The 27,948-nt window shown below is 46.8% G+C and overlaps 2 protein-coding genes and 1 non-coding gene across 7 annotated transcripts; 1 reads left to right on the top strand and 2 right to left on the bottom strand.

The window, feature by feature from the left end:
* Positions 1-152: 152 nt before the first annotated feature.
* tmpoa (thymopoietin a) lies at positions 153-12,128 on the bottom strand. 3 transcript variants are annotated; one of them, XM_023816785.2, is made up of 10 exons: positions 11,559-12,128; positions 7,334-7,451; positions 7,007-7,156; positions 6,791-6,918; positions 5,005-5,217; positions 4,547-4,681; positions 4,364-4,468; positions 4,026-4,157; positions 1,489-1,592; positions 155-678 (listed from the first exon to the last, which is right to left on the bottom strand). In XM_023816785.2, exons 1-10 carry the CDS (start codon positions 11,787-11,789, stop codon positions 303-305), a joined length of 1,692 nt encoding a protein of 563 aa, XP_023672553.2. In that variant the 5' UTR covers positions 11,790-12,128; the 3' UTR covers positions 155-302. The 3 variants fall into 3 exon arrangements, with proteins under 3 accessions (XP_072565719.1, XP_023672553.2, XP_023672554.2); XM_072709618.1 differs by lacking the exons at positions 6,791-6,918; positions 7,007-7,156; positions 7,334-7,451; positions 11,559-12,128 and adding exons at positions 5,356-5,439; positions 5,676-5,974 and having other exon boundaries at positions 153-678; XM_023816786.2 differs by lacking the exons at positions 4,026-4,157; positions 4,364-4,468; positions 4,547-4,681; positions 5,005-5,217 and having other exon boundaries at positions 159-678.
* Positions 11,543-27,945, top strand: nedd1 (NEDD1 gamma-tubulin ring complex targeting factor). 3 transcript variants are annotated; one of them, XM_023816782.2, is made up of 15 exons: positions 11,543-11,666; positions 18,536-18,682; positions 19,944-20,038; positions 20,121-20,237; positions 21,763-21,903; positions 22,124-22,353; positions 22,659-22,863; positions 24,573-24,768; positions 25,318-25,446; positions 25,552-25,605; positions 25,745-25,908; positions 26,346-26,529; positions 26,720-26,855; positions 26,933-26,999; positions 27,107-27,945. In XM_023816782.2, the coding sequence occupies exons 2-15, from the start codon at positions 18,547-18,549 to the stop codon at positions 27,209-27,211; spliced, it is 1,959 nt and encodes a 652-aa protein (XP_023672550.2). In that variant the 5' UTR covers positions 11,543-11,666; positions 18,536-18,546; the 3' UTR covers positions 27,212-27,945. The 3 variants fall into 3 exon arrangements, with proteins under 3 accessions (XP_023672550.2, XP_023672549.2, XP_023672548.2); XM_023816781.2 differs by lacking the exon at positions 11,543-11,666 and adding an exon at positions 17,702-17,912 and having other exon boundaries at positions 18,539-18,682; XM_023816780.2 differs by lacking the exon at positions 11,543-11,666 and adding an exon at positions 17,702-17,912.
* On the bottom strand, positions 16,441-16,512 carry trnaw-cca (transfer RNA tryptophan (anticodon CCA)). Its single transcript has one exon. It is a non-coding gene; the product is annotated as a tRNA-Trp (tRNA).
* Positions 27,946-27,948: the final 3 nt, after the last annotated feature.

Raw genomic sequence — 27,948 nt, 5'->3', positions numbered from 1 at the left:
AATGGGGAAGGATTAGGAGATTTTAGATGGACAAACACAAATTAGTGTTTGGGGTGGGGGGGTGGTGGTAACTACAGTGTCCGTGCCCCGTGATGGAAGCGCTGCTTTAACCGTTGAGTCATGTAGAGGTATTGTCCTGATGTGGAGGGTGGGGGGGGGGGGGGGGTGGGGGGGTAGAGGGCTGGAAGAAGGAGGCTTCCACAATGAGCAGAGCATGGTGCTGGGCACAGGAGGAGAACGAAGAGAAATGTGGAGGGGGACACAGTACTGGGGGGGGGGGGGGTATCAGGAAATGGGCCGATTTATTCGGCAGTGCTCCCTCCTGCGCTGCTGGGTGGGGAAGCGCCATCACCTTCCTGGCCAAAGGGGTTCAGATGGTTGGTTTCCATGGCCTGGTAGACAAAGAAGAGGAAGCCGGCCACAGCGGTGAGCAGCAGAAGCTGCACCCACACCGGCAAGGAGCGCCGTGCATAAGCGTGCCCAGCAGAGGGCGCCGCCGCCGTGGAGATCCTGGAAGATGAGGAGAGCGGAGGGAGCGGCCGTGGCGTGGCGCGGCTCTCCATGTAGGAGCGGCTCTCCAGGCGCTCGGAGTGATGCAGGAGGGACTCGTCCAGCCAGAAGTCACTGGGTTTCAGTGGCCTCCCTGCTGCCCCACGTATGGGCCGCCTGCAGGTGGCGCTGTGGAGACCGGTAATTATATCAAGAATGCTGGAATGCAGAACCAGTAATGCACACATATCTGTACTTTTGACAGCAAAACAAAATACTCGTTTATACCCGGAATGATGGGCCCTCTTGACCAATCAAGACCAATCTGTGCTGTGGCCAATCAAGACCACAGTGACTTAGGATAATAAGTCCTAATAAGGATAATAATAGGACCAGGATAATAGACGTTTTCTGAATCTGATTCTAAGGCCCTGTTTACACTTGGTTTTAATATGCTTCTTGGGCGACTGGATTACAGGTGAACACCCGAGACACATACCCACCTATACCTGTGTCTATCCTGCACCTCCAAGGTGCCCAGCCGACCACTCAGATTTCGTTACTGCCCCTCTGCACACTACAAAACACACGTAGCCAAACGTGTCCCACACCACATCGGCAAGTGGTTCGAGTCACAGTACATCTTAGTGGTTGGTTACACTTGTACTTGTAGCCCTGTCCACTTATGATCCGACCATCCAAGACGCATTTTAAAAACGTATGTACACAGGGCCGAAGAGGGCCCAACGCGCAGGCGATACTGGGAAGGCCACTTCCGCAGCTCATTCCACAAGATTCCCCAGTTTCACCATCACCGTACATGCAGGTTCTCTACCAGCCCAATAGCATGATGAGGCCCAGCTTTGAGTTCACTACACAGCATGTTCTGCTGCCAGGTCAGTATACAAACATCCCTGGTTGCTATGCAAGTGCCCCGCATGCTTTAAGACAGAACCCGAGCAGCACATTCAGCGTGACATTAACAGAGAAGTGACTTACGTGATGCCCGTGGGAGTGCCGACTTCATTGGGGAACATCTCCTTCAAGATGTCCTTGCCATCTGCTGTAGGTGTTTGCAGAGCTGCTGCCGGTCTCTCCTCCACCTGTGCCGATGTAGACGTGCAGAGCGTGAGGAGGAGAATGCTGCGGTGGCGTGATCAAAATCGCCTCCCAGTGCAGGGATAGTGAGTCTCACTCTGACGCACTCACACCATCCAGGCCTAGGGCTGGGTACCCAACTTCGGTACGTTTGTGGTACCAACAGAAAGGCTCCAATCCTATCGAGGATCGTTAATTTTCCATCTGTGCCAAATTCCAATATCCAAACAGTAAATCTCAGTGTCTGTGAGCTAATAACCCTACAGAGTACTTGTGTAGAGATCTAAAGTTGCTGGTGATTGGCTGTCTAACGTAACGCTAAAAATGACTAAGAAATCAAAAATGTGGCTACACAGGGTTCCAGGCTGCGACCATCTAGTCGCATTTTGCGCCCATTTTTGGAGACAGTGCGGCTTGCAAATATGCCCCTCATCTAGCGGCTGACCACATCGTCGTATATCACGGGAAAAGCCCAGAGAGAGCGAGAACTGCTGCATATGTATATGGATGTGTGTGTGAGCGAGACCGTCGGAACACTTGTAGTGATACACGCGCTGATTGCCTGACCACAAGCACTGACGCTAAAAAGGACGCTACGCGGAAGTGCAGGAAGAAAGACAAGAGTGGATGGAATTATTTTTGCACCTCAATAAGACTGAATGTCCTTCGGCTCGCATCCCCGGCCGGTGTCGGCGGTGAAAGGCGCCAGTGCATTAGCGGGATAACGTTACACTGTTTCTGTATTCAGCGGAAAATGAAATATCCATCTGCTGGGCAGATTTATTTATGAACTTTAAACATGTCACCGGGTCATACAAGTAAAACCGGGGTCTAAAGTCTCACGCAGTGACCGTGAGCTCACACGCACACATGCCACACCTTGTGTTTCTCAAGCTGGGAAGTAAGAGATAACGCCCAACTTGCGTCCCATAAATTCATGGAATTAGTGGACGAGGCGCAGGCATACGGAGTGGAGTTTTGGCCGAGTTCATAGTCCTGAGTTATACGGAGTTAAAAGTCACCCCACACCAGCCAATCAGAAAATGGCATTTATTGCATGTGATCCCGCTGCAAGCACGTTATCACATGAATGCTCGCACATACGGATTGTAGACTACGTGGAAGTGGTAGAGCAAGATCTGATAAATGCAGTAGGCAGGGCTGTAAAGTGTCACGCTTTGACCGTGAGACACACATTGCGCCCCAAACTTTTGATGAAACTTGAGAGCCCTGGTAAAATACACTGCTCGGCCAAAAAAAAAGTTCACCATTTGAATTCATATCAGCAAATACTTAAGAGCCAATGACTGGATCATTATTATAGTTCAGCAACGTTATGCAGCAATAAAGTAAAGTCAGCTGAGTACCTGAATCTACTGAATGGCCAGGTTACACCTCCATCCATCATCAATGGATTTTCTCTTCCCTGTTGGCATGGGCATATTCCAGAACAAGAATGCCAAGATTCATTGGGTTTGAATTGTCAAAGAGAGGTTCAGGGAGCACGAGGAATCATTTTCACGCATGACTTGGTCACCACAGAGTTGTGACCTTCACCTCACTGAAGGTCTTTGGGATGTGCTGAAGGAGGCTTTATGGAGGTTCAACTCACTTGTCAATACAGGATCTCATTGAGAAATAAATGCAAATCTGGATGAAAATAAAGGGTGAAATGTTGCATAAGCCTGTGGAAACAATGCCATGACAAATGCGCGCCATAATCAAAGCTAAAGGCGGTCCAACGAAAAATAAAAAAAAAACATTTTTGGCCGGGCAGTGAATAAAGGCTGCTTCCCGTTATGATTGTGATCGATCCCTCCAGTAACTAACCGATAACCAACAAAACGACTAAATAAAAGATTAGTGCTGTAATGTTTAATGTACAGACGCTCCTCTACTTACGAACTTACAGACATACGAACGAAGAGAACTGCAAGTCAAAATTGTGTTCCTTGGGCTCCCGTTTCCTGTCCACAACATCAATTTTTTTTCTGCACGCCAATTCCGCCTAGTACGACTCCTGGCCGCTACTCCCGCCGCGCAGCAGCGTAGCGCGTGAACCCCCAGCTTCCTAGTTCTTTGTACTTGCGTATGCCCTTAGAATGATGTTGAATAACGACTTACAAACATTTCAAGTTACGAACAGCTGTTCGGAACGTATCTCGTTCGTACGTGGAGTGTTTGTATTTTTGCTGTTGAAGAAACAGATTTAAAAACATATTGATATCAAAAAAGTACTGTTCAGGAACCGGTATCGAAATCAAGGTATTGTTCTGGTACTGGTATCAAAAAGACCTGAATGATGCCCAGCCCAAGGGAGGCCTGCACCCAACCAGCCTCAAGAACTACAGCTGTGGTCTCCTTATGCTCTCACAGTGGAACCCAAAACCTAACAGCTGCAACCCAACCATCTACGGACGCCGTACCCGGACACTCACCCGTCCAGCCCCCTGAGCCACGGGTGTACAGGGCCAGGACTGCAGCCTTCCGGGGGTGAACGTGCTAAGGATCTTCTGCTGCTTCCTTACACACTGGGAGGCCTTGCTGGGGTCTACACCCTCCAAGCCCTCCTGCTCAAGAAGTGAACATCTGAGGTTCAGGCCCCTCTGTTCACAAAGTCCCATTTGTTTTATAGTGGGAGGGGGGGGGGGCAGCAGATAAGTGCAGACAGGAAACCTTTTGTGTGCCAGGATCATATGACCGACAAACAAGACCCAGGACCCAAGGTGAGCAGACGCAAGATTTTGCACTGGGGGCCGTGAGCACAGGGCATCACCTCGAGGAGCGCAGTGTTGAGCAGGGACTGCAGATGCGCTTGTGGCTGCACAGGGGCAGGCAGTGCAGATGTGTCCTTGTCATCGGTGTCAGACTGCAACCCTCCCTGACCAAAGGCAACACAAGGCTACACAACCTCACCGAACCAAAGACACAGACCTACAAAACATTACAAATCAGAAACCTTTCTGACACCCATCCGGGTAGAGGAAGGGGTGTGGTGGATATTCTGATCACTTCCCCGGGAGCTGCCGCACTCATCGCGGGTATCTGTGGGGGTCTGGCCCCGGGGATGATGAAGGGGTCTTTTAGGGAGGTGCTGAGGTGAAACAGGATGAAAAATGAGCTCCCGTGAGATGACAAGCATCACTGCCCAAACAGGCAGCCACATTGTCATCACAACCATAATCGTTTAACACCCATCCAACAAAACAAAAATCAAAAGCATAAAATCCAGGTGCACCCAGTTTTAAAATGATTACCCCTTGAATGAATACTTCAAGCAACCAGCAATTTACTTCTGCCAACTATTTTGACTGCAACTACACAATGGCGACACGTGGGGGAGAAACACTGTGGCCCCAGCAAGACCATCTATGACCTTCTGCGCCACCAGAACCAGCATCTTCGCCACCCCAGTACCTGGGAGAAACTGGCTACTGGGGAATCCTTGTGGGTTAATCTAGGGGAGCAGGACTCCAGACGAAGGGCCGCTGCCTGCCGCTGAAGGGGTGGTATTAACGAGGAGGAGGCCCGGGGGGTCCCAGACGGAGACGCGCTCTGGTCAGAACGCCTCAGCGACACGGGTTTGGACGGCTTGGCGGGTAACGGGGACCTTGGCTCCCGCGGGACCCCCTTTGGGAGAAACACAGTCACAGGCCAAAGAGGCCAAAAAAAACGAAAACAGAATTAAGAACATAGTGAGAGAAGTTACTGGGAGGAGATGGGAGTACGACAGGTGGAAAGGGAGGGGAATATGGACCAGGAACCCACCGGAGAATCTCGCTTATAAGATCCAGAACCAGTCAGTTTACGAGGAGGGGCGACTATTTCTGAGGCAGATGACTCAGACATGTCCTGAAGGGGGGGGGGAACGGCATTAGGAAGAGCAGAGTTCATTCTGGGATGTAATAATGAAGCCTCATTGGGTGGGGGGGTGATACCTAGGGAGTGGTACTCCAGCTAGTGCTCTCCAAACACCCCAGTGACATCCCAGTGACATAGCAATCCTTCTACAACGTGAACCCAATTGCACCCGGTGCACAGGCTCAAAGCCTTGGGGGTGGTGTCGGGGGGGGGGGGGGGGTGTTTACAGTGTCATCACTAGCAGGGACGGTCTGATCCCTCCAGTGCTGGGGCGTCCGTGGGTGTCTCTTCACATTAAGGGAGGGCTGTTCTTCTGGCCACTGCTCCTCTTCCTCTGGCCCCTCCTCCTCCTCCCTCTCCACAGTACCATACAGGACACACACATCACTAAGCATACAGGTCTATCCCGTATCTTACCCACAAAGCCGTCTGTCACGCACATCGGACGGCTTGGCGCCGCAGCCACGGTCAGGCTGAGCGACTGCTGGAGGAAAAGCCAACATGGAGGATCACTCTAGTGTTCGCACTCCTCCCTGCAGGCCAGTGGGACAAAGAGCCTCCAGATCACCCACAGAATACGCCTTTGTAACAGAAGACCTGCAGTCCAGGGTGATACAGACCCTCCTGGCCTCTTTATAATTAACCAAGCTGGAGCTCATCCCAGCAAATGCAGGGAAATGCCACACATGGGCCAAAGCATGACTTTGGGAGGACGGCAAACCACCCAAAGGAAGCTTGTGCAATATCTGAAGAACATGCAGATTCTATACACACATTGCGGGTGGGATTCGAACCCATGACCTTGAGGTAGTGCTACCCACAGAGCCACCTGCCACAAGCACAGGGGTCCTTAATGGATTTTAAATGATGTTCATTTTTAGTTTAGGATACAACTTGATCCTTTGTCTTGGACTGGAAACTGTTAACTGTCTTCAACTACCGTTACCAAGCACAGTGAACCCCAAAAACCTTCTGAGAGGATAAAAACTGATAGGTCAGGAAAATCACCAATCCCACCAACATGCCTTACCCCGTACACCGTGTGGGCTACATCAAAGCTCTACCACTGCTCCCATTCACCGAGCCCTTCTGGCTCAGTATGCGCAACACACTGTTCTCGTTTCCGTTTAGCGGGAGGATGCAGGCAGAAACATGAGCGCACGCTTCACGTGAAGCCGATAACTGGCTCACTCAGGCACCAAAGCCGTCGGCTTGACATAAACAAAGCGAGAACGGTGCCGCTTCACCCGGGCGGGTATGTGGGCCTTAGCACCGTGCGGCCCCGTGGACCCGCCCCTTTGGGCCCGTGCTGTCACATGACCTCCTACACACGGGGACCCACCCTGTTGGCTCCGTGGCGGTTGCTGCGCAAGCTGACTGAGCTCTTCCCTCTGCTCCTCACGGGCCGCTCCACCACGGGGACCGGTTCCGGGATGGGCTCTGGATCCAGGCTTGGTGCCGCCTGCTCTTCTGGGAAAGGGGAGGACAAGCATAATGAATAATAATATTTTTTAAATATTATTACGTCGATATGTTTTGCTGCGTTACGCCCCCCCACCTTCCTCCTTATCACTGTACTGGTCGGAATCTGTGTTGCCGTTCTGGTTACTGTCTGGCTTCGACGGGACTGCGATGGGGGGCGTGGCATCGGGGGGGCCCTGGTCTATCAGCTTCTGCAGCTTCTTCTCGTATAGTTTGCGGGTGGACGCTGTGGGGGGGGGGGAGCCAACGACAACGCGAGGGGATTGAGGAAAGAGCCAGATGCAGTGCCAAGGGTGACAACATGCAGGCCTAAGCGATCCAGCATGAAGGAACGTTACGCCGGTAGCAGGAGAGGGTGACTAAAATTAAATTAACGAGCACACACACATGTATACGCACTCACCTACGATGGGACCAGGGTTAACGCCGTATTTCAGCAGCTGGGCTTTCAGGCCCTCGTCGGTGAGGTCCGTCACATCCACATCCTCTGGCCTGGGTTTGTCCGTCTTCCGTGTGGCTTTCTGGAGAGAAGATACCAGCGGTTGAGAGCTGGAGCTCAGCCAATGGCAGGAGGCAGGCAGGTGTGCGAGTCATAATTAGAGAAGGAGATGTCCTGGCATTCCCGGAGTTCCACCCGCCACACTTCCCGCTCACGGCTCCCGCAGCAGTGCCTGGAACGCCAGCAGGTGGAGCCTGACATCACACCTTGACCTCGAGCCATTTTCAGCCTTGCGGCAGAAGCTCCTGGCAAACTAACTGTTTAAGGCGTTACAGCTGGGAATGAAATGATGGAACCTGCTTGTAAACTACTCTGACTGGGCATCACAGGGTGCTTGTAAATAACAGGTGGATTAAACCCAGTGTCCTGATAATGGATGAGTTTCTAAAGCAAGTCTGAACCCCAGGAAGTGGCGCATCTCTGCTGCCCCGGGACAGCTCTTACGTCTCCGTCATGTGATCCGAGACATACGGCGGCCACCTGCTGGCCCCCGGGGGGAACCCCGCCCCCCCTCCCCGCTCTGCCACATAGCTCAAAGCAAACAGACTGACTGCACATCCCACCGGCAGAATCGGCAGAGAAAGAAGGCAGCATGCAGGGGCTTCAGCCGCCCTCCCCAGACGGGACTGGGAGCTTATCCTGGCAGGGGCTGCTCTGGGCCTCAGCCTGTTTAAACCAAGCTAAGAGCCGGAAAAAAAAAACAGGCAGTATCACCAGTGCTGCATTCCAAAGAGGCAGTTTAAGGTGAAGCCTTACAGATGGGGAGAGATAGATTCCCACCCCAGTCGCCGTACAAACACATTAGACCGGGACCAGATGAACTGCAGTGAACAAAGCAAAAAAAATAATAATAAATTGAAAACCTAGGATAGTGTAAAAGACCCTCACAAACAGCCTATCCCTGAAACTCACTGGACTGTCAACTGAGAAGCCAAGTGGACCCACACCAGTCCTCCCCAACAGCAAGTGTCTGAAGGAGCGCTGGCATTTTTAGGCTGGCCCCTACCCGGGCTGGCCCGCCCCCCAGAGCGGCTCTGCGGCACGTGCGGTTTAAGGAGCCGCTTGGGTTTACACCTCCGCTGCTTACAGAGCCCCAGGCAGTGAGCCACAGCGCGGACGCGGTTACACAACAGCTGGCCCTGCCTCACTGCTTGGGTTACACTGCAAACTGTCCCACCACCATTATTTCAATGTTCCAGAGAAATAATGCAAAGAAGAGGAAACTCATAAGCTACCACAAATATGGACAACAAAATACTGAAGCTAATGCAACACCAACATACAAGCAGCTCTGCATTATAACAGATGACAGGCCTGGAAAGGAACCGTCCGCTTCAGTCTAACACAGGGCTCAAAAGAGTCCTTTGCACACTCAATGATTTCCAGAGGTTTTAACACCAAAGCCACAAACATCAAACTGCTACTAAAAACAATATAAACTGTGCATGTGCTGAATAATCTTTTCAGTTTAATGACAAATATCATTTTGAATACTGATCGCTAATTATTATTAAATACATTTAAAATAAAAAAAATAGTCATGGGGAAGATGGTGGCACAGGAGGTAGTGCTATCGTTTGGCAACTGGATTGTTGCAGGTTCGAGCCCTGGTTCCTGACACTGAACCCCAAATTACTCCCGGTGTGCCGGTTGGCGCCTTGCATGGCAGCCTCTGCCACTGGTGTATGAATGTGTGTGTGGATGGGTGAATGTGAGGCATGTATTGTAAAGCGCTTTGAGTGCTCGTAGGAGTAGAAAAGCGCTATATACATGCAGTCCATTTACCATCATTTTTACCATTTAGTTTTATCACATTTATTTTGAATATTATAATTTAATCTCACTGAAAGATAATTTCACCCAGCATAAAAATGAAAGAATAGAACTTGATGCTGCCAGAACAAAAACAATGTATTCCGCAGACAGCCCCGGCGCCCCTCCCCCACCCTATCTAATCCCTACTCCTCCCACACACCCCCCCCCCCCCCCCCAATCTCTCTCTAGCTCTCTTACACTAGCCTTGGACTGGGTCTAATTCTTCATACAAAGTGTCTGCCAGTTTGTAAATCATCCTTTTAATACTTTTTGAGTTATTGCACTAATGAGAAAGTGTCTGCGATGATGGTGGTATACAGGTCCCAAAACCACATTCATTCACTGCCCAGGGAATACAATCAAATTGATTTATTTTATTTTGTGAAGTCCTATGATTGGCCAAATCAGAGGTATTTCATGGTTGTTACTAAGTAGTTGAGCACACTGAATGAATGGCAAATGGCTAGTAGATGTGGTCGCCACACTCCCATACAGCGTCTGCCTCCTACAGACCCCTGTGGGCTCCAGGTTCGAATCCCACTACCGGTGCCCGTTTCCCGCAGTACTGAGAACCACCACGACCTGCTCACTCAGCGTAGGGGAAAAAACAGCAAAAAAAAAAAAAGCTGGCAGTTCAGACACATTCCTGGGAAAGAATTTCCTCAATAAAGAAACTGAGCTCACTGTGAAAACAGCAAACCAGGAGTGCATGTGAACACCCCGTAGCCCGACAAATGGCCCGCACGCCTTACACTTTACATATATGCTGCTAAAGAACCATGAAATCAAGAGACGATCAGTGCGATACACAGCAGAAAACATCCTCTCTCTAAGCTGAACTCGCTTTACAAGTTTAAATTGCTCTGCAACTTTCCATGACTGGCCGGTAACCGAACTAGTGGATTCACTGGCTGGCTGCTGTATCAGAAACTCACTCGTCACGATCTAACACCTTCCTTCATTCAAACATCAACTACGATGGAACTCAGCGCAGTCATTCAACACCTGAAATACCTTCACTGTCAGTGTCACCAAGCAGCAGCAACGCAACACTGACTGATGAAACTACAAGAGTAGAAACAGGAAAAAAAAAAACAGAAAATGCTACAAGAAAACGAGAAATTATCTATGAAATTCATAACATTTTATTAGTGGAAAGGGAAACGGAGTAATTTAGTTCATTGTAGAATTCTGTTTTAATACGGACCCTCTGCCTGATGATGGTGTTTGCAAAATTAAACTTTCAAAAGCCAAAATATTTACGCAAAAAAGATACATCACGCATTTATACGGAATTAGCATGGCATGGAAAAAAAGGATACATAATTTAAATGTTCCCATTCAAAAAGTTAACACTGTAAGCAGGTGAACGGAACACAGTTCATAATGGCAAGTGTTAGTATCAATCTTTTTACTGCAGTTTTCAGATTTTATTCGTGAGTTTCTAAACCTTATTCTAAACGTCATTCAGAGAAATCGGGCAACAAGGACATAGCGGAGCCCGACTGGGGGCCAGATTTCATCCCTATTTTACCGGCACTTTTGGGTGCCTGATTCAAAGACCGATCCGGGCGAATAAACCGAAATTCCCGGGGATTTTGACCAGCAGCCCCGTCCGAAGATACTCCTGGTGGACCGAGAGCATCGCCGAGCTCACGGAAGAGGTTCCTCCATAAGAAACGCGTCTATATCCGAAGCAAACGGTCCGCGATGGCAGATAAACTCAACTGCAACCTGAAGTAACCATCTCTGTAGCGTGAACCGTGATCTGCACGCACAAATCAACCACTAAAATACCGAATAACTTTTATAAAATCAATCACTGGGTGCACGAGGACAGATTTGGCCATACGCAAACGTTCGGCGACAGAAGCCTGAGAAGAGTATTTTAAGCGGGAAACTGACAACCTTCGGCATGATTCAATCAAATCATCGCAGGTTGTCAGAAGCAGCCCGTATCACCGCCAAGATGGGGAAACGGGCACAATCGCTCGCGATTAATCTGCTTAAGACTGCAAAAGATATACTGGACAGCAAAGTAAGGATTACGCATCGGCGCCACTAGATTAGGCGCTCTCCGCGGCTGGTGTCACCTCCCCGGCGCTTGCAAATTACCATTTAATATATCGCTGCTTAGCGCTAGCATCCAACCAAACGATCCGCGTTTGCGGGGGTACCACATTTACCGTACGCAGGACAGCAGCTGGCGTGTTTCGGACACCCGGCTAAAAACAAGCGGCAAAACAACCCCCCCCCGCGAAGCACACGTGGGCACCAATACACACTAAACCGCGTAAAAAGCGCCAGCGCTCACCCTTCCCGAGCGGCTCTTATTAGAAACCACGGGGGGAGGCAGGTCCTCGTCGCTGGAAAAGGCGTCTGGAGCCGGATTCCTCTTGTTCTGCGCGGTCAGGTTCTTCAGGTACAGCTGCACATATACATCTTTCTTGTGCTCGCCGCTCGGCAAAGCTACGTTGTTCGCCAGCAGCTCGTTCTTCAACTTATCCTTAGTGAGCACCGACGGGTCTTCCAGGAATTCTGACATGTCTATTATTTATCGATCTCTTTCCAAAGACCAACTCGGTGCTCAGCTCCCCTCCAATAACAACAAAAAAGAAACGCAGCAGTAACTAGCGAGCAGGCTAACTGGCGCCTCTTCTACGGAGTGCAACGGACACAGCCAGGGAAAGCTAGCCAGCAAGCTGAAAACTTATCTTTAGCAGCAAATAAGCCGTTTTCTTTTTTCCCTTAAAACACGTGTTTTCCTCTTCTTCGCACCGTGAAGTATATAAGTAAATGCGTTAGCCTTTTATTCTGGTTTCGAATTCACTGTTACAGTCAAACAGGCTCACAGCCTTGGACCAATGGCAGCCGACTGTGGTGAGAAAGGGGGAGACTGGACCCCCCAACAAAGCTACATCCCATTGGACGCTCACTTGCCATAGGGGAACGTGCAATTGGTGGAAAGTGCGGGGAAATATTAGCGCCGAAGGAAAGCGTTTCTCAAATAATATTACCAGCTCCGTTAATCCGATTAGTAAACCGTATTTTTTTATTTGTTTTGTTTGTAAATGAACAGTTTATACAAGTTATACAAGTACGTATTATTGCCATAAAATGCACGACAACTCTAAGCTGCTCCCATCTGATAACAACATGACAACATTCATACATACATCAGTCGTGCGCACCTTTCAGACATTTTCCCCACAGATTCCACTGATAGTCACAGTTAGTGTTGGGGGGGGGGAACTCCCAGAAGGAATGTGAAAAATTTCGAAAATCTATTTGAGTCACCGTCTAAGCAACCTAATTTCTTATACTAGGACTAAGGCCCATTTTTTTTAACTTTTAGTATATATTTTGTAAATGTACTCACCTTTGCAGTCATTTTGCTTTATGATTTTTTTTCCTTTTGTAATTGTTTGGGTTTTTTTTTGTTTGTTTAAGGTCTACAAAAATAAACAATGCACCTGCATTGCTCAGGTGAAATGTGTACATTTCTTTCAAGTCAAAATGTTGTTTGAGAAATAGTATCATTGACTTATCTAAAGATATGGTGTTGATTCATTAAATTTTAGCATGTTGTCCTGTGCCGAGGACCTATCCCAGAAATTACAGATGTAAAGCGTGTTGATGTACATCATTGGCCTGTACTACGAAGCGGGGTTACTGGCTTATCGGGGTAACTTGTCGGATTTAACACACAGGGGGTACCACAGTTTAAATGGACTTAATATTCGTTTACTTACATTTTGCCCAGACTACCTTAAATCCGACAAGTTACCCCGATAAGCCACGAACCCCGTTTGACTCATGGCGCGATCTCCGTTTCACGGAGGAAGACTGCATGCTAATTATGCAGGGTTATAAGGATTTTAAACAAGGGCATTGAAAAGCTAATTATTTCTTATGGGGAAATCCGTTCAGAACTCCGGATCGAATCCTAAAAAGTTCGAGTTCTGATCGAATTTTCCCCATAAGAAATAATGGAAAACCAATTAATAGGTTCCTGGCCCCAAAATATTACACCTAAATATGCTTTTTTAGCATTTAAACACAAAATGAACCGGATAAAACAAGAACAGCATATACTGTACTAAACACATCTAAGCACATTAATCAAAACAGTAATTTGTAAAGTAAGAAAATAAATGTATCCAATCAATGTGTCCTGCCCCGATCGTCCGCTCCTTCCGCGTGCCACGCCCCCTCGTTAACCTCGTTTGGAATCCCCGTGTGATCAGCTGTTTCTGGTTGTTTTCATTAGTCCTCTGTATTTAGTCCGCGTTTCAGTTTGTTTCCCCAGTCCAGTCATTGTATTGTCCGTCTGCTTTTGCCTGCCTTACCTGTAATTAAACCCTGTATTCCCCGATACCCTGACATCTGCGCCTTTGTCTCTGTTCCCGTTCCTGCTGGGCACCACAATATTATTATAATTAATGGTTTATTATTAAGAAATCTTTATTTTAAAATGTATTTTATTTTTAAATAATTACTGTTACTGTATATCATTGTCTAAATGTATTTTTACTGTCTAAATATGTATTCAGCTAGTGTAAACATGCACGATGCAAATGCGAGGCTGAGACTGAAGCGTTACCCTTTGTTTCTATTGAGAGACATGCTGCGTGACTCATTTCCCCGCGCGTACAAATTATTGTAGGTTGGCGTTCACGGTTTGACTTCTGAGATTCAGATTGAGTTCTAGGTAATTTTCTTTTTTCTCAAAATGGTTGGTTCGACTTTTAAGAAATTTGAGTTCTAATGAGTTCGAGAACTGAGGTACCACTTTACTGTTAATAATTACAGAGGCTAACACATGCGACACAATTCAGAAGTCACCTATTATATGCTGCTAAGTAATGTAATGCTCCCTGAAGTTTCATTACTGTAATGTTACTCATAATGTAAACCTAATGTTAACAATAACTGATCCGATTTCAAATGCAATAGTAGTGGAAAGCGTGCGTGGCAGCAAGTCAAGATGAAATATAAAAACATCATGTCAAGTGGTAGGACTATGTAGGCTATTTATATTTCTACTCATTATGAAAGATTTGTTGTGTCTAGCCTCCACTTAATAGCGTGTTTCTATGTTTTACAGCTAATAATAAATAATAAAAACTATAATATAAGGTGAGGCATTGTTTAACAAACAATTAAATGATTTACAACAGGACAAAACAGAAGCATCTGTGTAGTGAGAAAACGACTAGGAACCTAGCTGTCACCGCGGTTAAGTTAGCCTCATATTCCATATATTAAGTTTTCTGGTTTTAATAACTTTACGGAAGTAAGGTGGGGCGTTTTTAATGACATAATTGTGATGTCCAGTACCCAGACATCGATGTACACCGATTATTTTTCCGCTTCAAAACATTTCGTGATTTGTGCCAAATCATGTTAGGGCTAATATTTCAGCTGTAAAGACATGGTGGTTTAGTATTTTGAGCTCATGGCAACTGTTGCACATCCCTTTGTTTCCCATATTACATTACGTACGAATTTTAATTAATTTTTGAATGTTCGAATGTATCCGTATACATGAATGAGTTAATAACTTTAAAACTAGACAAGACAGGCACATCTAGTGAAGTGTGCTTTGATCAGTGGACAACAGGGAACAATGCACACCCCTTGGGTTTTCAGAATAACTTTCTCTGTAACATTTATTAATTAATACATTGTATGCATATTATATGCCATTGCTCCATTTCATACATATTAACAGAGAGAGCCCCTCACGATTCGCGCGCCAATGTCGTACGGATCCTCCAGTTACACAATTGTAGTTGGAGGGGCGGTGCTCATATACAACAACAACAAATTTATTTTTGTATAGCGCATTATCACAACATTACATTGTCCCAAAGCGCTTTACAGCATCCCCACCCAAAGCCCCCAGTGAGTAAGCCATAGGCGACAGTGGCAAGGAAAAACTACCCAGAAGGAAGAAACCTTGGGAGGGACCAGACTCAAAGGGGGAGCCCATCCTCCAGGGGCCGGCAGGGAGAGTCAAATACAGTTAATTCTGAAACCAAACGGGGAGCAGGGGGGAGATGACAAGCCGGTGCCACCACTCCCTCCAATCGCCAGGCAGCCAGAAGTCAGGGAGCGGGTCATACAAGGAAGATGACACAGGCAGAATATAGGGCTGGCTTTCGCAGAAACCTCGACTTAACGAAAAACAAAAACTGCTCGGAGCAGTTTTGAGACTTAGCGTAAATTGCCATGACAGCATGCCTCGACTAAAACCTACCCACCTTTCGTAGTACGTCGCGAAGTTACATCACACGTCATCAAGTTACTCACAAAGTTACCCCGATGAGCCAGTAAACCCGCTTCGTAGTACAGGCCACAGGTGCACCCCTGATCCTGAAGTGCTGGTATCCGGCAGCTTTTCTGTCCTGCCCGGTGAGTTACTGTCCGCCTGAGAACAGGTGTGGTTCATCAGAAAGCGGGTAGGATGAAAAATCTGCTGGAAACAGGTGTTATGCCGAAAAACGCATTCCTGCCTTAGAATGCATGCCGGTGTTCCGACCAGTTGAGCATTTAAGGGTTTTTTGGGGGTCAGGGTTTTTTTTAGGGGTTAGGGTATTAGGGGTGTTTTGGGGGTTAGGGTTTTAGAGGTTTTTTTGGGGTTAGGGTTAGAGTTTTACGGGTTTTTTGGGGCTATTGATTAGCACTACGCTAGCCTTACTCGACAAAGTAGCTCAGCTCGTTTCAGATCAGCGACCAATCACGCATTTAGAGACAGGCATGCATTCTACGGCAGGGATGCCTTTTTCGGCATAACACCTGTTCTCCAGAATCAGGGTTGCCTACTTTTGATATTTATTGTTACCAAATGTAATTATACATCTTGTGTTTTCCTGCACACCACAGGTCTGGGTGCATTCATTTGATGGTCTGTTCCTCCTTGGATATGTGCCCTCATTTTTTCATCCATCCATCTGCCTATTGATCCATTCATCTTCCATAACTGATCCTATTCAAACACACCCTATTCAAAGATGATGAAGCTATTACCTTTAAGGACAACAGCCCAATAAACATTGATTATATAAACAGACAAACCAAATTCATTAGACCGACTGCACTTGATCCGTCAGGTGGTTCTTGTTTTCGGTATTATGAATCTTTGCTCTATACCATCTTTAAATGGCACACATTTAAACTGGAAAAATTGATAGTGACCCCGACGTGATTCGAACACGCAGCCTTCTGATCTGGAGTCAGACGCGCTACCGTTGCGCCACGAGGTCCTTAGGAATGAGTTTTTCGCAGAATTTAAATGGAAATTTCATAGTATTCCTGGATGATGTTATAATCCGATTAAATATAATTTCATTTTATTATTGATATATAAAATAAATATTATATTTAATTACATATCTACGGAAATCAAGGACTTGAAATTATGATTGGATAAGCAATATAGCAAAGTGGTGTCTTTCATTTTAAGCCACTGCTTTTTAAAACGGGATTCATTCATTTTCTTCAACATTCTCCATTCACTTTAATTAGTTCAAATTAACGTGACAGTTTCTAAAATATATAATGCAATTTAAAGATCAAGTAATATACTCCATAAAGTAATTTATTATGATAATTTGAATTTCAATATTTTTTTTATTATCTTTTTGTCACTATAAAACCAGAAACATAAAGAAATATCAATAGTAAGAAATGCCAAGATAAATATCGGTCGAAATTTAATCAGGAATAATCGAATCGAATTAACTAAGAGTCTAGCTGGGACAAAAAAACCAGCAAACACGGCGCTCAAATGAATTAGTTCGACAAGCACCGTTACAAGCCAGTTAAACGCTGTTATATTACAGACCTTGTAATTAAAAATGGCTTCCTTGTTTGGGGTGGGAATTGCGCCAAAACAATAGTATTATGGCGCCCTCTAGTGGCTGAATATGTATTCAAACTGTGTTTCATTCCAATATTTGTTTAAGCATTGCGAAGTTCTGTACTCTCTCGTATTCTTTATAGTTACTATATTTATCCCACGAATTAAACTAGGGTTTCCTTTGTGGAACCGGACACATGTCTGAGTATATATACACTTAGACAAAAAACTTTAGGCTATTCATGATCTGCTTACAATATTTATAGCAATATTATACTAAAACATTTGAACTTACCCGTTACCCAGGTTCACACAAAAGTAGAAGGAATAGAAGGAGCAGATTGATGATATGTATGGATATTTTTCTAAATATTTCACCATATTTATATTACCTGGCTTAATATTATGGTTTATTTTAAATATAATAAATTCTGCTCTCCTTAATCAAAACATAAAACTAAACACGATGACATACCCCCCCCCCCTCCCAACAAAAAAACAACAATAACAACGCAAAAAATGTTAAAAGAAACTACTTTAGGCTTTATGAATTATGAATGAAGCGGAGCTCTACGCGGATTCTGTTTGGCCCTCCTGGCTTGCCGTACTTACGGTCTTCCCATCAACAGGCGCGGAAATTCTTGCAGGGGTCGGAAACTTTGGTGCTGAATTGAGAGTGGTAGCGGTAGGTCAGTAATAAAGTTAATAATAAAGACAACCGAAGCACGCCTGGAAATTATTAAAAAGATACACTATAATTTATTTAGTTTGACAGAGAATCATTCCGACTTTGCTGAAAAACAGGTAAGTATGGTCTATTTTTGCGACGCTGTGTTAGCTAGCGAGCTGTACCGGTAGTGAATCAGACCTAATAAACAAATAACATGCGCGCGGGTGCGGTACGTTTAATGATATTTGCCAAATTGCACTGTGTATTAGACTTATATTTGGGATCTAGACACCTGGATTGTTATCCATACAACAATTTTGTCTAGACTACAAGTTCTTCGGATAACTAACTTAGAAGGTTGTACCAATTATATCAAAAACTGATTTTGGCTTGTTTGGTTTCAGTCTGTGTCTGCAGAGTGACTTGATTTTGCATGATCCATGGTTTTTTTGTTTACCTAATATTATTTAGTGGTGTTGAGCTGCAGAGTAAAAAAAGTAATCGTGACGCGGGGCACCTGCATGTTTATACCAGAAAGCTGGTCATTTTTTTAATCACAGGGATCGCCGATCGTTAAATTGTTTTAGTTTTCTGGTTAATATTAATCGACTTACCCAGACGTCTCATTCAAATATATATAAAATATGTTGACTACCTAGAAACAAAAAGCAGTTTTTTTGTGGGGATAAAAAGTGACTGAGTGATTTGAAAGTACGAGTGAGCTGTCATCGATGTGTAAGGACTGATGCTATTTCAGCAGCTGTATTGATGGAGGACGTGACGCGGCTTGTGTCGTCGGGCGACGACGTGAAGGTCTGGAACTCCGCTTCCATGACTCTTCTGGAGCAGTTCAACCCTCACAGTGCCCGACATCCAGTGTCTCGTGTGTGTTGGAGCAGCAACAGTATCCTTCCTTTGGCTCCATGCTACCTGTTTTCTGATTCCTAAGTAGGTTTACGACCTAATCACATAAAACAGAAAAGGTCACCCACAAACGCTTTATTGCCAGTATTTGCATATATTTACATTTGCACAGTTAGTAGACCCTAGGGCTGCACTATATAACATCGGGATATCACCTCGTGATATGTGAAATTTCCGCAAGTGATACTACGATATTTATAAAACAATAGGAGATTAAATTACCCAGAATGAACTATAGCCGAAAATAATTTATCATCTACCAGTAGAACGTGTCAGATAAATTTGTAGTGTTGCCGCCGGTTGTGTCAACAGTCGCAAAGCTATGCAGACAAAAGCGAAATGATTATTGCCCACGCGCATATCGCAATAACGACGGATGGACAGATATTGTGCGGTCCTACTGTTGTCCAAAGCGACGTGAGGCAAATGGCACATTGCAAACATATATGCTATCACGTTGCTAGAGATTTTGGGCCCCATGAAAGCATATCATATTAGGCCCCCCAGTCCAAACCAATCCAGTTATTTTCCTAATTTTTTAGGGCCCCTGTCACTCAGGGGCCCTTGGAATTGTCCTAGCTTTCCTCCCCTGTACGGTGCCCCTGGTCACGGAATCAACTAGGCAAACGTGAAACTAGGCTGAGCTTCCAATGAATGCCTAGGTACAAGGGAGCCAGATCGCAACATCCACAGTACTTGACAACTTCTATATAGCAAGAACCAAATAAAACTATTCAGTGAGCAGAAGCCAACATAAGAACTTTCAGGGCATGTAAAGAGGCATTGGGCTAGTAGAGAAATCCATAGAACAGACGGGTCTTGAGGTGTTTCTTGATGGTGGAGAGGCAGTCCGAATACTGGACATGGTTCGGCAGGTCATTGCACCATCTGGAGTGACGTTTCTCACGTGGTGGAGGGAGCTCCAAGCGGCGTTGCTTTGCTGAACAAAGGTGTGGAGGTTTGTCATAGGTCTTAAGGAGCTTTTTGATGAAGATACCAGAATTGATTGTTGTTCACTGTCAAAAATGAAGTACAGAAGAATATTACAAGACACAAAACCAAATAATATAATTGAAATCACAAATATTCAGAAAGCAGATGTCTTAAATAAATTAGCGCAAGAGCAAAATGTGCAAATGACTGCAAAATGGAAGCAAAACAGTAGAACTGTGACCACGTTGTTCATGTCTGGTTAAAATGAGCTGGTAAGATTGTGTTAGTTGCCATGACTTCCAGTGCAGATCGGTATCTGGTGACCGCCAGCAGCAGTGGGGACAAGCTGGTGGTGTCTAGTTTGAAATCATCTCCTATCCCTCTGGTGGAGCTTGGAGAGGGGGTGAGTATACAGCCGGGTGGGTTAACAGTGTGCATTAGTTCACTCCCTCTGTGGCTAATCCTGGCTGGTTACTGCCCCCCAGAGGAAGCAGACCCGCATCAGCTTGAATTCCACCTCCCAGTTCCTTGTGAGTGGTGGCCTGGACTGCACTGTCAACATTTGGGATCTGAAGACCAAGAAGTTGCACCGCTCCCTGCAGGTACCCATACTATTGCATGTTTTCCAGAACCGTCAGAAATAGTGCCCTCAAGGGTAGTGATTCACGGTCCTCTGATGGACGGTCTGCATTTAATGCTGCCAATCACTCCACCTTGGCATTCTAATGGTTAGTCTGATCCTTAGATTAATCAAATTTAACTGTGTAAATCCCCACAGGCAAATTCCACTTTGTTACTACCACAAATAATTATCAGCAAGATACATTAGTCAAAGTCAAGTCAAAGTAAACTTTATTGTCTTTCGGACCACACAGTTTGAGTGTGCATGGTAGAATGAAATTGCGCTTCTCCTGGCTCAATGTGCAAACAAGCAAAAATACTACAGGCTACACACAGTACACACAATACAATACAGAACTACACGGAGACTACTATTCAGCACAGAGGTAAATCTCGTGCATTAGATAGTTAAGTTATTAAACTGAGTATTTAGAAGCACTGTAATAGGCTTGAGTTTTGTGCATAATAGTGAATGGTTCTTAGTCACATGTCTGAAGGAGAAAGTCTGCATGAAATGGCACAGCATTGTGTTGTCCAGTTGTGTAATACAGTAGTTCCCAAACTGGGGGACACTGGTGGGGGCGTCGCAAGATGATTTCCAGAATACGTGAATAAAAATGTTAAAAATGGTGGTGGGAATGGGTGGAAACCTCTCTAGTCAATATTTTATTGAATTGGAAGACAAATATTGAAATTTATCGTGAATTTTTAATCGCTGTTGCTGAAAAGCATTTCAGGTCTTCGTTTACAGTAAAGGCAAGGGCTGTAAAGGTCCATGTATTTGTCGGGTGCCATTCAGTTACATCATTTTTGGTTTGGAACGCACAATGGAACTAATGAATACATTTCTTGACACAAGTGAAACCTAAGTTCACAAGTACATGTTAAACATGGAAAACATTATGCTAACTTTGGCTTTGAGTTAGTCACAGCTAGTACTGGAGAGCTCAATGACCCTCCCACATCAGTTAAATCAGTAGTTCAGGAACATTTTGGTTCCCCAATAAATTACACCAATACCAGAGAGAGTCAAAGCTGTCTGTTGGCTCTGTTGTACCTAACTCGGATATGTTGCTGGAAACACGTGCAACATGCTGACTGATTTGAGACGACATCATCTGAGTGTATGTTCGTCCGGAGCAAGACAGAAAGAGCCTCTGCAAGTTAGACTCCACGTGGCTTTTAAGGCCAGGAAATTCAAACTGGGCCGAATCATAACTAGAGCTAAGAGGTGCTTGTATAGATGTGTGACCATACTCGGCAGTAGTGAACACATGATATACAGGTTTTATATTTCATATTGAAATTTATATTTATTTTTAATGTGCAAATGAGTATCTGTTAGGTTTTGTTATTCAAACACCTAGTGGCGGTTGCGAGTCTCTGGCACTGTTATCTTGGGGGTTGTGATGTGAAAGGTTTGGGTAACCATGGTGAAATAAACTCGATTTTTACTTGAAGATTCACTTCCTTTTGTGTCAAATTGTCTCAACCTGCCCCTTTCAGGATCACAAAGAAGAAGTGACCTGTGTGTCCTTCAATGGCAACGACAACTACATAGCCTCTGGATCCACCAGCGGCGATATCGTCCTGCACAGCATCACCACCAACCTGTCCAGCAAGCCCTTTGGTCATGGCGCTATACAGGTGAGAATTCTCCACGCCTCCATCCTGAGCCAGAAGAACCTGACCTTTGTCAGACTCCACGTGGGCATCTACCCCAAATCCATCATAAGCAGACTCCAGTAGAGCAGGAGCGTAGATCATTCCTAACCTCTAGTTGAACACCTAGAAATACTTCATGGCCCAATCTTCAGAGCACTAAGTCAGCTACCTGGAATTAGGGCTGTTAAATCTCTCTCTGCAGCCCATCCACGACCTGAAGTACTCGTTTGTGAAGCGGTCACTTTTGGGCACCGTGTCGGACAGTGGCGTGGTTGTGTTGTGGGATGCCAACACGCAGAAGGAGCTGCACTCATTCCCGGAGAAACACAAGGCCCCTGCCTCCGGGCTCGCCTTCTCACCCACCAGCGACCTCCTCTTTGTCACTGTGGGCCTGGACAAGAAAATCATCTGTTACGACACCTCCAGCAAGATGTAAGGCTGCGGGTCTTTGTTCCTGGTTCTTGGGTGTCTTGGTGTGTGGAAGTTAATCAGCTGAAGTAGTGGTGAGCATGAGTTTGATGGATATAAGTGAAGGATTCAGCAGATCCTCTTCATACTGTTAATTTTTAAAAGGGCTGGAAAAGCTCACTGAATACAGGCATCGAAGGCAGGAAGAAGGAAGGTCCATTCTCCAAGTGTTTGGGTGGTTTTGGCCCTACTTCCTATCTATGGAAGTAGAAGACTAGGTGCGTTCTGTAATTGGCTGCCTACAGTCACATGACTTGGTATGCCTGCAGGGTTTTGCGAAGCATGCGGGCAGACTCCCCTTTGACGGCCATTGACTTCACGCCAGACGGAGCAGGGCTTGCTGTGGGCTCCACTCAGGGAAAAGTGTATCTGTATGACCTCCGGAACCTCAGTGCACCCGTGAACATGGCCATCGCGCATAAGACCTCTGTCACCTGCCTCAGCTTCCAGCACATCCATTCACGTCATACCAAGGTAGGACCGCCTACTAATAATGGACAAAATGACACTTCATGAACCATTTGCTGTATTTTTTTACTCCACTAGATGGCGGACTGTGTTCAAAAAAGGGCACAAACCAAGAGCACCATCTAGTGAGGTCAAAAAATACAGCAAATGGTTCATGAAGCATCATTCTGACAATCCGTACCGCCTACCTACCATGAAAGGAAACCTGGAAACTTTTGTTTTAAAAAGCACCCTTTCCAATACACCTACCCCAAAGTATTTTACATATACATGACCAAACACGCAGGACACACTGTGCAAGCATAAAAACTCAGAAGACAACAAAGGAGAGGTGCAAACTTCTGGGGCTCCAGGGTCAGCTGAATTCTAGCATAAGGTAGGCAGATAATGCTGAGTTCTGGTCCAATGTGATATGCTACAGTTGTCTGTTGACCTTCCCAGCTACAGCCTGCCGTATAAATGAAGCAGGAAATTATTGTGGAGATCAAGGCTTTATTTTAAGATGTTGTGGCCTTCGTGTCATGAAGCCAATGCATTCATGACCCTAAGGGTGATCGGTATTCTCCGGCATTTCCTGGTGCATTGGCTTCATGACACGAGGGCCACAACATCTCAAAATAAAGCCTTGATCTCCACAATAATTTCCTGCTAGGCTGTTGGTTGCCCATTTTTTGGGAGCCCTTGCCTTGAAGGAATCTCCATGACATTGAAAAGGGATTGAGTGTTAGGGCATGTTTGGCAGTGTCTTCAGTGATGACCACTCTGTTTGCTGCTAAATTATCATTAACACTGTTAATGATAGATACTGCTAGCATGTAAGTCTGATAGATCTGAAAGATGACATCAGCTAGGCATGACCATACGGGTTCAGTGAGCTGTGGTACCTATGAACTTCACAGGAAGGGGATGCTGAGGTTGGGTTGCAGTGCACTTTTGGCTAGTAAAATGGTGCAATGAACAAAGAGTGATAAGCAGATGGAAAGAAGTTATATGAGCAGGTGAGACATTCACTTCCGGGTCATTTTGTTTGGTCCATTATGGTGCCTGGATGCCTTCCTGGCATAGTTACTGCCCATTCTGTTCCTTAGTAAGATAATGCCACTGAATACACAGCAGCTATGAGTGTTTATCCTGTGCCAAAATATTGCCGTTCTAATGGGACTGGAATCTTTCACAGGGTATGAATGGTCACTTCCTGGTCTTTCTAGTGAGCTTCTCTAGCCAGCTGATGAATTATAGGAGATTCTGGAGAAATGCCTCCAGCTCAGGTCTCCCCGAGGCTGTGTGAGAACTGCCATGTAAGAAGAGTGTTTTGCTATTGCAGTTGAGAATCAGGCTCTTGTGTAACCCATGGTGTCCTGAAGCGGTTTTGGTAGCTTGAGGTGGTCAAGCCAACCTGTGCAGACACTGTGTTGGTCTTTCATTTATTTTTGAGCGTCTTATCTCGCCATACCAAAAGGGTCGCCAGTTTTCCCATAGTCCCTGGCCAGGCACTTCTTCATTTCCTCCACATAGAGGTGCTGTTCACTTGTACTCTCCCAGCCTGCTGTGCGTGTCACATGACCAAAGTTCGGGTGTGTCTACCTCTAGCGTTGAGAGTGGGAGCTTCTCATCCTCTCTGTAAACATGAAACCAAATCTCCCTCCTGACCTAAAGTCAGTGGTTTTTAGGAGAATCGAAAGGCTGGTGTTTCATCTGAATCTGTTTCTCCACAGTCGAGCAAAGTGGGATCCAGTAAGACGTCCTTCGCTGTACCCAGCAAGAGGACGTCGGTAAAACAGGAGGATCCTGCTGGACCCGATCCCACGCCTGTCCCTAGCCCCTGCAGTGCAGCGTTGACGTTCCCCACATCCACGGTGACCCAACATGGCCTCCAAGCCGTGTCTGACCAGCACGTGGCAGAGAAAGCAGGTCTAACGCCAAGTAGATATGCTTCATACACTGTAATCTGTATCATACGTCCATCCCATTCTCTAGTCTAGTGTTTCCCAATCCGAACCTTGGGGACCCACAAACTGCTTCAGAACAGCTTGGAGGGAGCAAAAATAGTGGACTGTCTGGTAGGGAGTTCAGAGGGAGCAAAAACGTGCACCGTCTGTGGATCCCTGAAGACCGGATCTGAAAACACTGCATTAGCCCATCGTCACTCCTTTTGAAAAAGTTCCCTTTAGGCCACATGAATTGTGAGTTATTTAGATTTATTTAGTAACAGAGCTGGCCCTGGGATTTGCCTGTCTTGTTGTGGGTAATCACGTACTCGTGCAGTCAGTGACTCACCTATCCCAGCATGCACCAGTCAGCACTCGCACGCACTGTTGTAGATCGTCTGGTATTTCAGCGTGTGGGTCGCTGGAATGCTGCAAGCTGACTATCCATCCATCCGTCTTTATAATCAATCTCCTGTAAGCTGCCCATTTAGGAGGTGACTTACGGCTTGATGTGTGCCGCCTCTTCCTGCAGGTGGCGGCATGGACGTCGTGCCCCGCGAGGAAGACGAGGGCCAGCAAAGCGGGGACCGGCTCCCCAGCATGGACAGGTTTAACAGCGTCGGCCGCAACAGCCTGGACATCTTCTCGCCAGTGCGAGAGGGTGAGGCCGACCATCTGCTTCTCTCGGCCGCCCTCCTTTTTACTCTGGCTTGGTCCCTACAGTTTCTTTTCTCCTGGTTCTGACCCCTTAATGCTTAATTTCCAGACTACAAGGCCCTCAGGCTGAGTGTAGACCCTTCAAGTGGAAAGAAGAAGGATGGTGTGTATATACTATAATGTTGAGGGAGAGAGAGAGAGAGAGCACAGTTACTTTGATCCTCAGATGGAAATTAGGGTGGGCCTCTATTGCTACTACCTGTAATAATGTGAACGCATTTCCTGCCTTCGTGTGCGTGCAGAGTTGGACTTCCTGTCACAGTACGCCAGAAGCACTGACCCCCGCAGGATCCCCCTGGGCACACCAGGGAGCATCGGGCCCAGTTCCGTGTTCCAGACCCCTCCTCCAATCAGGGAGGAGGAAACCTCACCGCTGGCACTGCCGCAGATAAAGGAATCTCGAACGGTCAGTGGGGAATGTCAACGATGCCTTTTTACATTCAGCCCTAAGGGCACGGGCCATTGAGTCCTGCAGGCTGCCATTGGCAGAGCTGCAGAGCGACTTTGAGTAGGCAGAACCCTAACCCTGGCGTTTCAGCCCCCAGTCAGGTGCCTATGGTGATGGCTCTTCCCAAACGGGCTTATTGAGTTACCCCGCTGAATAGCCGTGGCCCTTCGGAATGTTTTTTGTTGCACCCGGTCACTGAGCCGCCCAGTTCAAGTAATAGGCTGAACTTAAGTGTCTCTTCTGGTTGTTAGTGATAATAATGAAACCTTTGGGACTTTGACTTCATAAACTGGGACAGCGCTGCTCTAAAATGCAGATTGAGAAGGATTATCGCACACGCAATGTGGCCTAAATCTTCGGTGGGGCCGTTCACTTTTTTTTTTGTTTTTTTGCAGGGGGATAAAGACCTGAGTGCCGGCCTGACGTTGGAGCTAGACCGGCAGGCCGTGCCCAGCAGCACGGGGCCCTCGGCACGTACACCAGAGGCCGCCCTAAGGAGTGGGAGGGATGGCGTGGCCCCGCTCTGCTTCGACACGCCTGTCAACGGGGCCACCCCTGTCGCTGCACGCAAGCCGCCAGGTGAGTCCCCCCTGGCGGACCCACCCCGGGCCCACATGCACACCAGAGGCTGCCTGGAAATTTGCCTGAAGCATTGATACTTGAGTTACTCCCTAGTTTAGTGTGAAAGTGTTTTTGTTTGCTGCACAGTGAGGATTTAAGAGGGGGGGGAACACATCAGACTCAATGACGTGGTGTGTGTGTGTGGCAGGTGTGGAGGCTGTGGCCTCCTCTCTCACGGAGCGAATCACGGAGAGTGTTGCCGATGAGGGGGGCGGGGCTCCGCTCTCGGCCCTGCAGGTGCATTTCATCCGCAATATGATCCACGAGGCTCTGGAGGACTTCAGGTGAGTCTCCACCCCCCAAGTCACCACCCATACATCCGTGTAGGTGAAACTCACGCCCCGCCCTCCCCACATTCCAGGGACGCCTGTCACAGGGACATTGTGAACCTGCAGGTGGAGATGATCAGACAATTCTACATCCAGCTGGTGAGCCCCCCCCCCCCCCCCTCCGCTTGCCTTCCAGGGATGGCCATCCTCGCTGATCAGCTGTGACTTACTCATGGCGGGGGGGGGGGGGCGATTCTGACTTTCAGAACGAGATCCACGGCCTGATCGAGAAGTACTCAGTGACCGACTCGCTGGTGGAGGAGATCGAACGTCTCAAAGAGGAGAACAAGAGGCTTAGGACCAACTACTGAGTGGCGAGAACCTGGCTCTCCCAGCATTAATCTCCAGACCCCCACCTCCCCCCCCCCAGGGGCGGAATACGCATGACGTGGGTGGGGGTGATGTTCATACAGCTTCACCTCTGTGCTTTGAGAAGAGAAGGGCTTTTCCTTTTTCTCTCCCTGTCCTCTTCCCTTTTGTGGATGATCGGCACCCATTATGGTGCCCTTCATTTAGTGACTCACGACTATAGTAAAGTGCCTTATCACTAACACCAGCTTACCGGAGCACCCGTGGTGAGCCTGGGTGAAAGCATGCGGTGGCTGAATGGAGGGAGGGGAGTAATGCCACAGAAGGGCGGGTGTCGCCCCAAGAGAGCTCTGTTCTTCCCCTTCCCTCCCCTCCCCAATTCTTACAGGTTATTCAGCATTTTACTTTGAGTAGCACGGTTTTTACAGGTGCATACCAGCTCCCTATCGGAAGGTAGCCATGGCAACATGAATCTACACCTGCGAAACATGACTATCAAACACCCCCAAAGGGCTTTTCTCGCTCGGCTTTCACGGGTGTCCTGGTTTATGAAAAAAATAAAAAATTGTTCTAAACAGCTAATTAGAAGGTCACACACCTGTGAGATTGGATGTAAGGGCTACAGGCCTGAAGGTTGGGGCAATGTTTGGCTGTGTGAAGAAATGTTCACATGTGTGTTTGTGTGTGTGTGGGGGGGGTGGATTATGGACTTGCAGCAATAAATTATCTGACCTGGTGT

The sequence above is a fragment of the Paramormyrops kingsleyae genome, chromosome 1 (genome assembly GCF_048594095.1).
Source record: "Paramormyrops kingsleyae isolate MSU_618 chromosome 1, PKINGS_0.4, whole genome shotgun sequence".
NCBI lineage: Eukaryota > Metazoa > Chordata > Actinopteri > Osteoglossiformes > Mormyridae > Paramormyrops > Paramormyrops kingsleyae.
This window is presented reverse-complemented; position numbering and strand designations above follow the sequence as displayed.

Coding starts and splice junctions, on each gene's coding strand:
- nedd1 (XM_023816782.2), top strand. CDS start 18,547: ATGGAGGACGTGACGCGGCTTGTGTCGTCGGGCGACGACGTGAAGGTC. Junction 22,864..24,572: donor TCCATTCACGTCATACCAAG/GTAGGACCGCCT, acceptor GTTTCTCCACAG/TCGAGCAAAGTGGGATCCAG. Junction 25,909..26,345: donor AGATAAAGGAATCTCGAACG/GTCAGTGGGGAA, acceptor GTTTTTTTGCAG/GGGGATAAAGACCTGAGTGC.
- tmpoa (XM_023816785.2), bottom strand. CDS start 11,789: ATGTCAGAATTCCTGGAAGACCCGTCGGTGCTCACTAAGGATAAGTTG. Junction 4,682..5,004: donor CAGTAGCCAGTTTCTCCCAG/GTACTGGGGTGG, acceptor GTTTCACCTCAG/CACCTCCCTAAAAGACCCCT. Junction 679..1,488: donor GGCACTCCCACGGGCATCAC/GTAAGTCACTTC, acceptor CGGTCTCCACAG/CGCCACCTGCAGGCGGCCCA.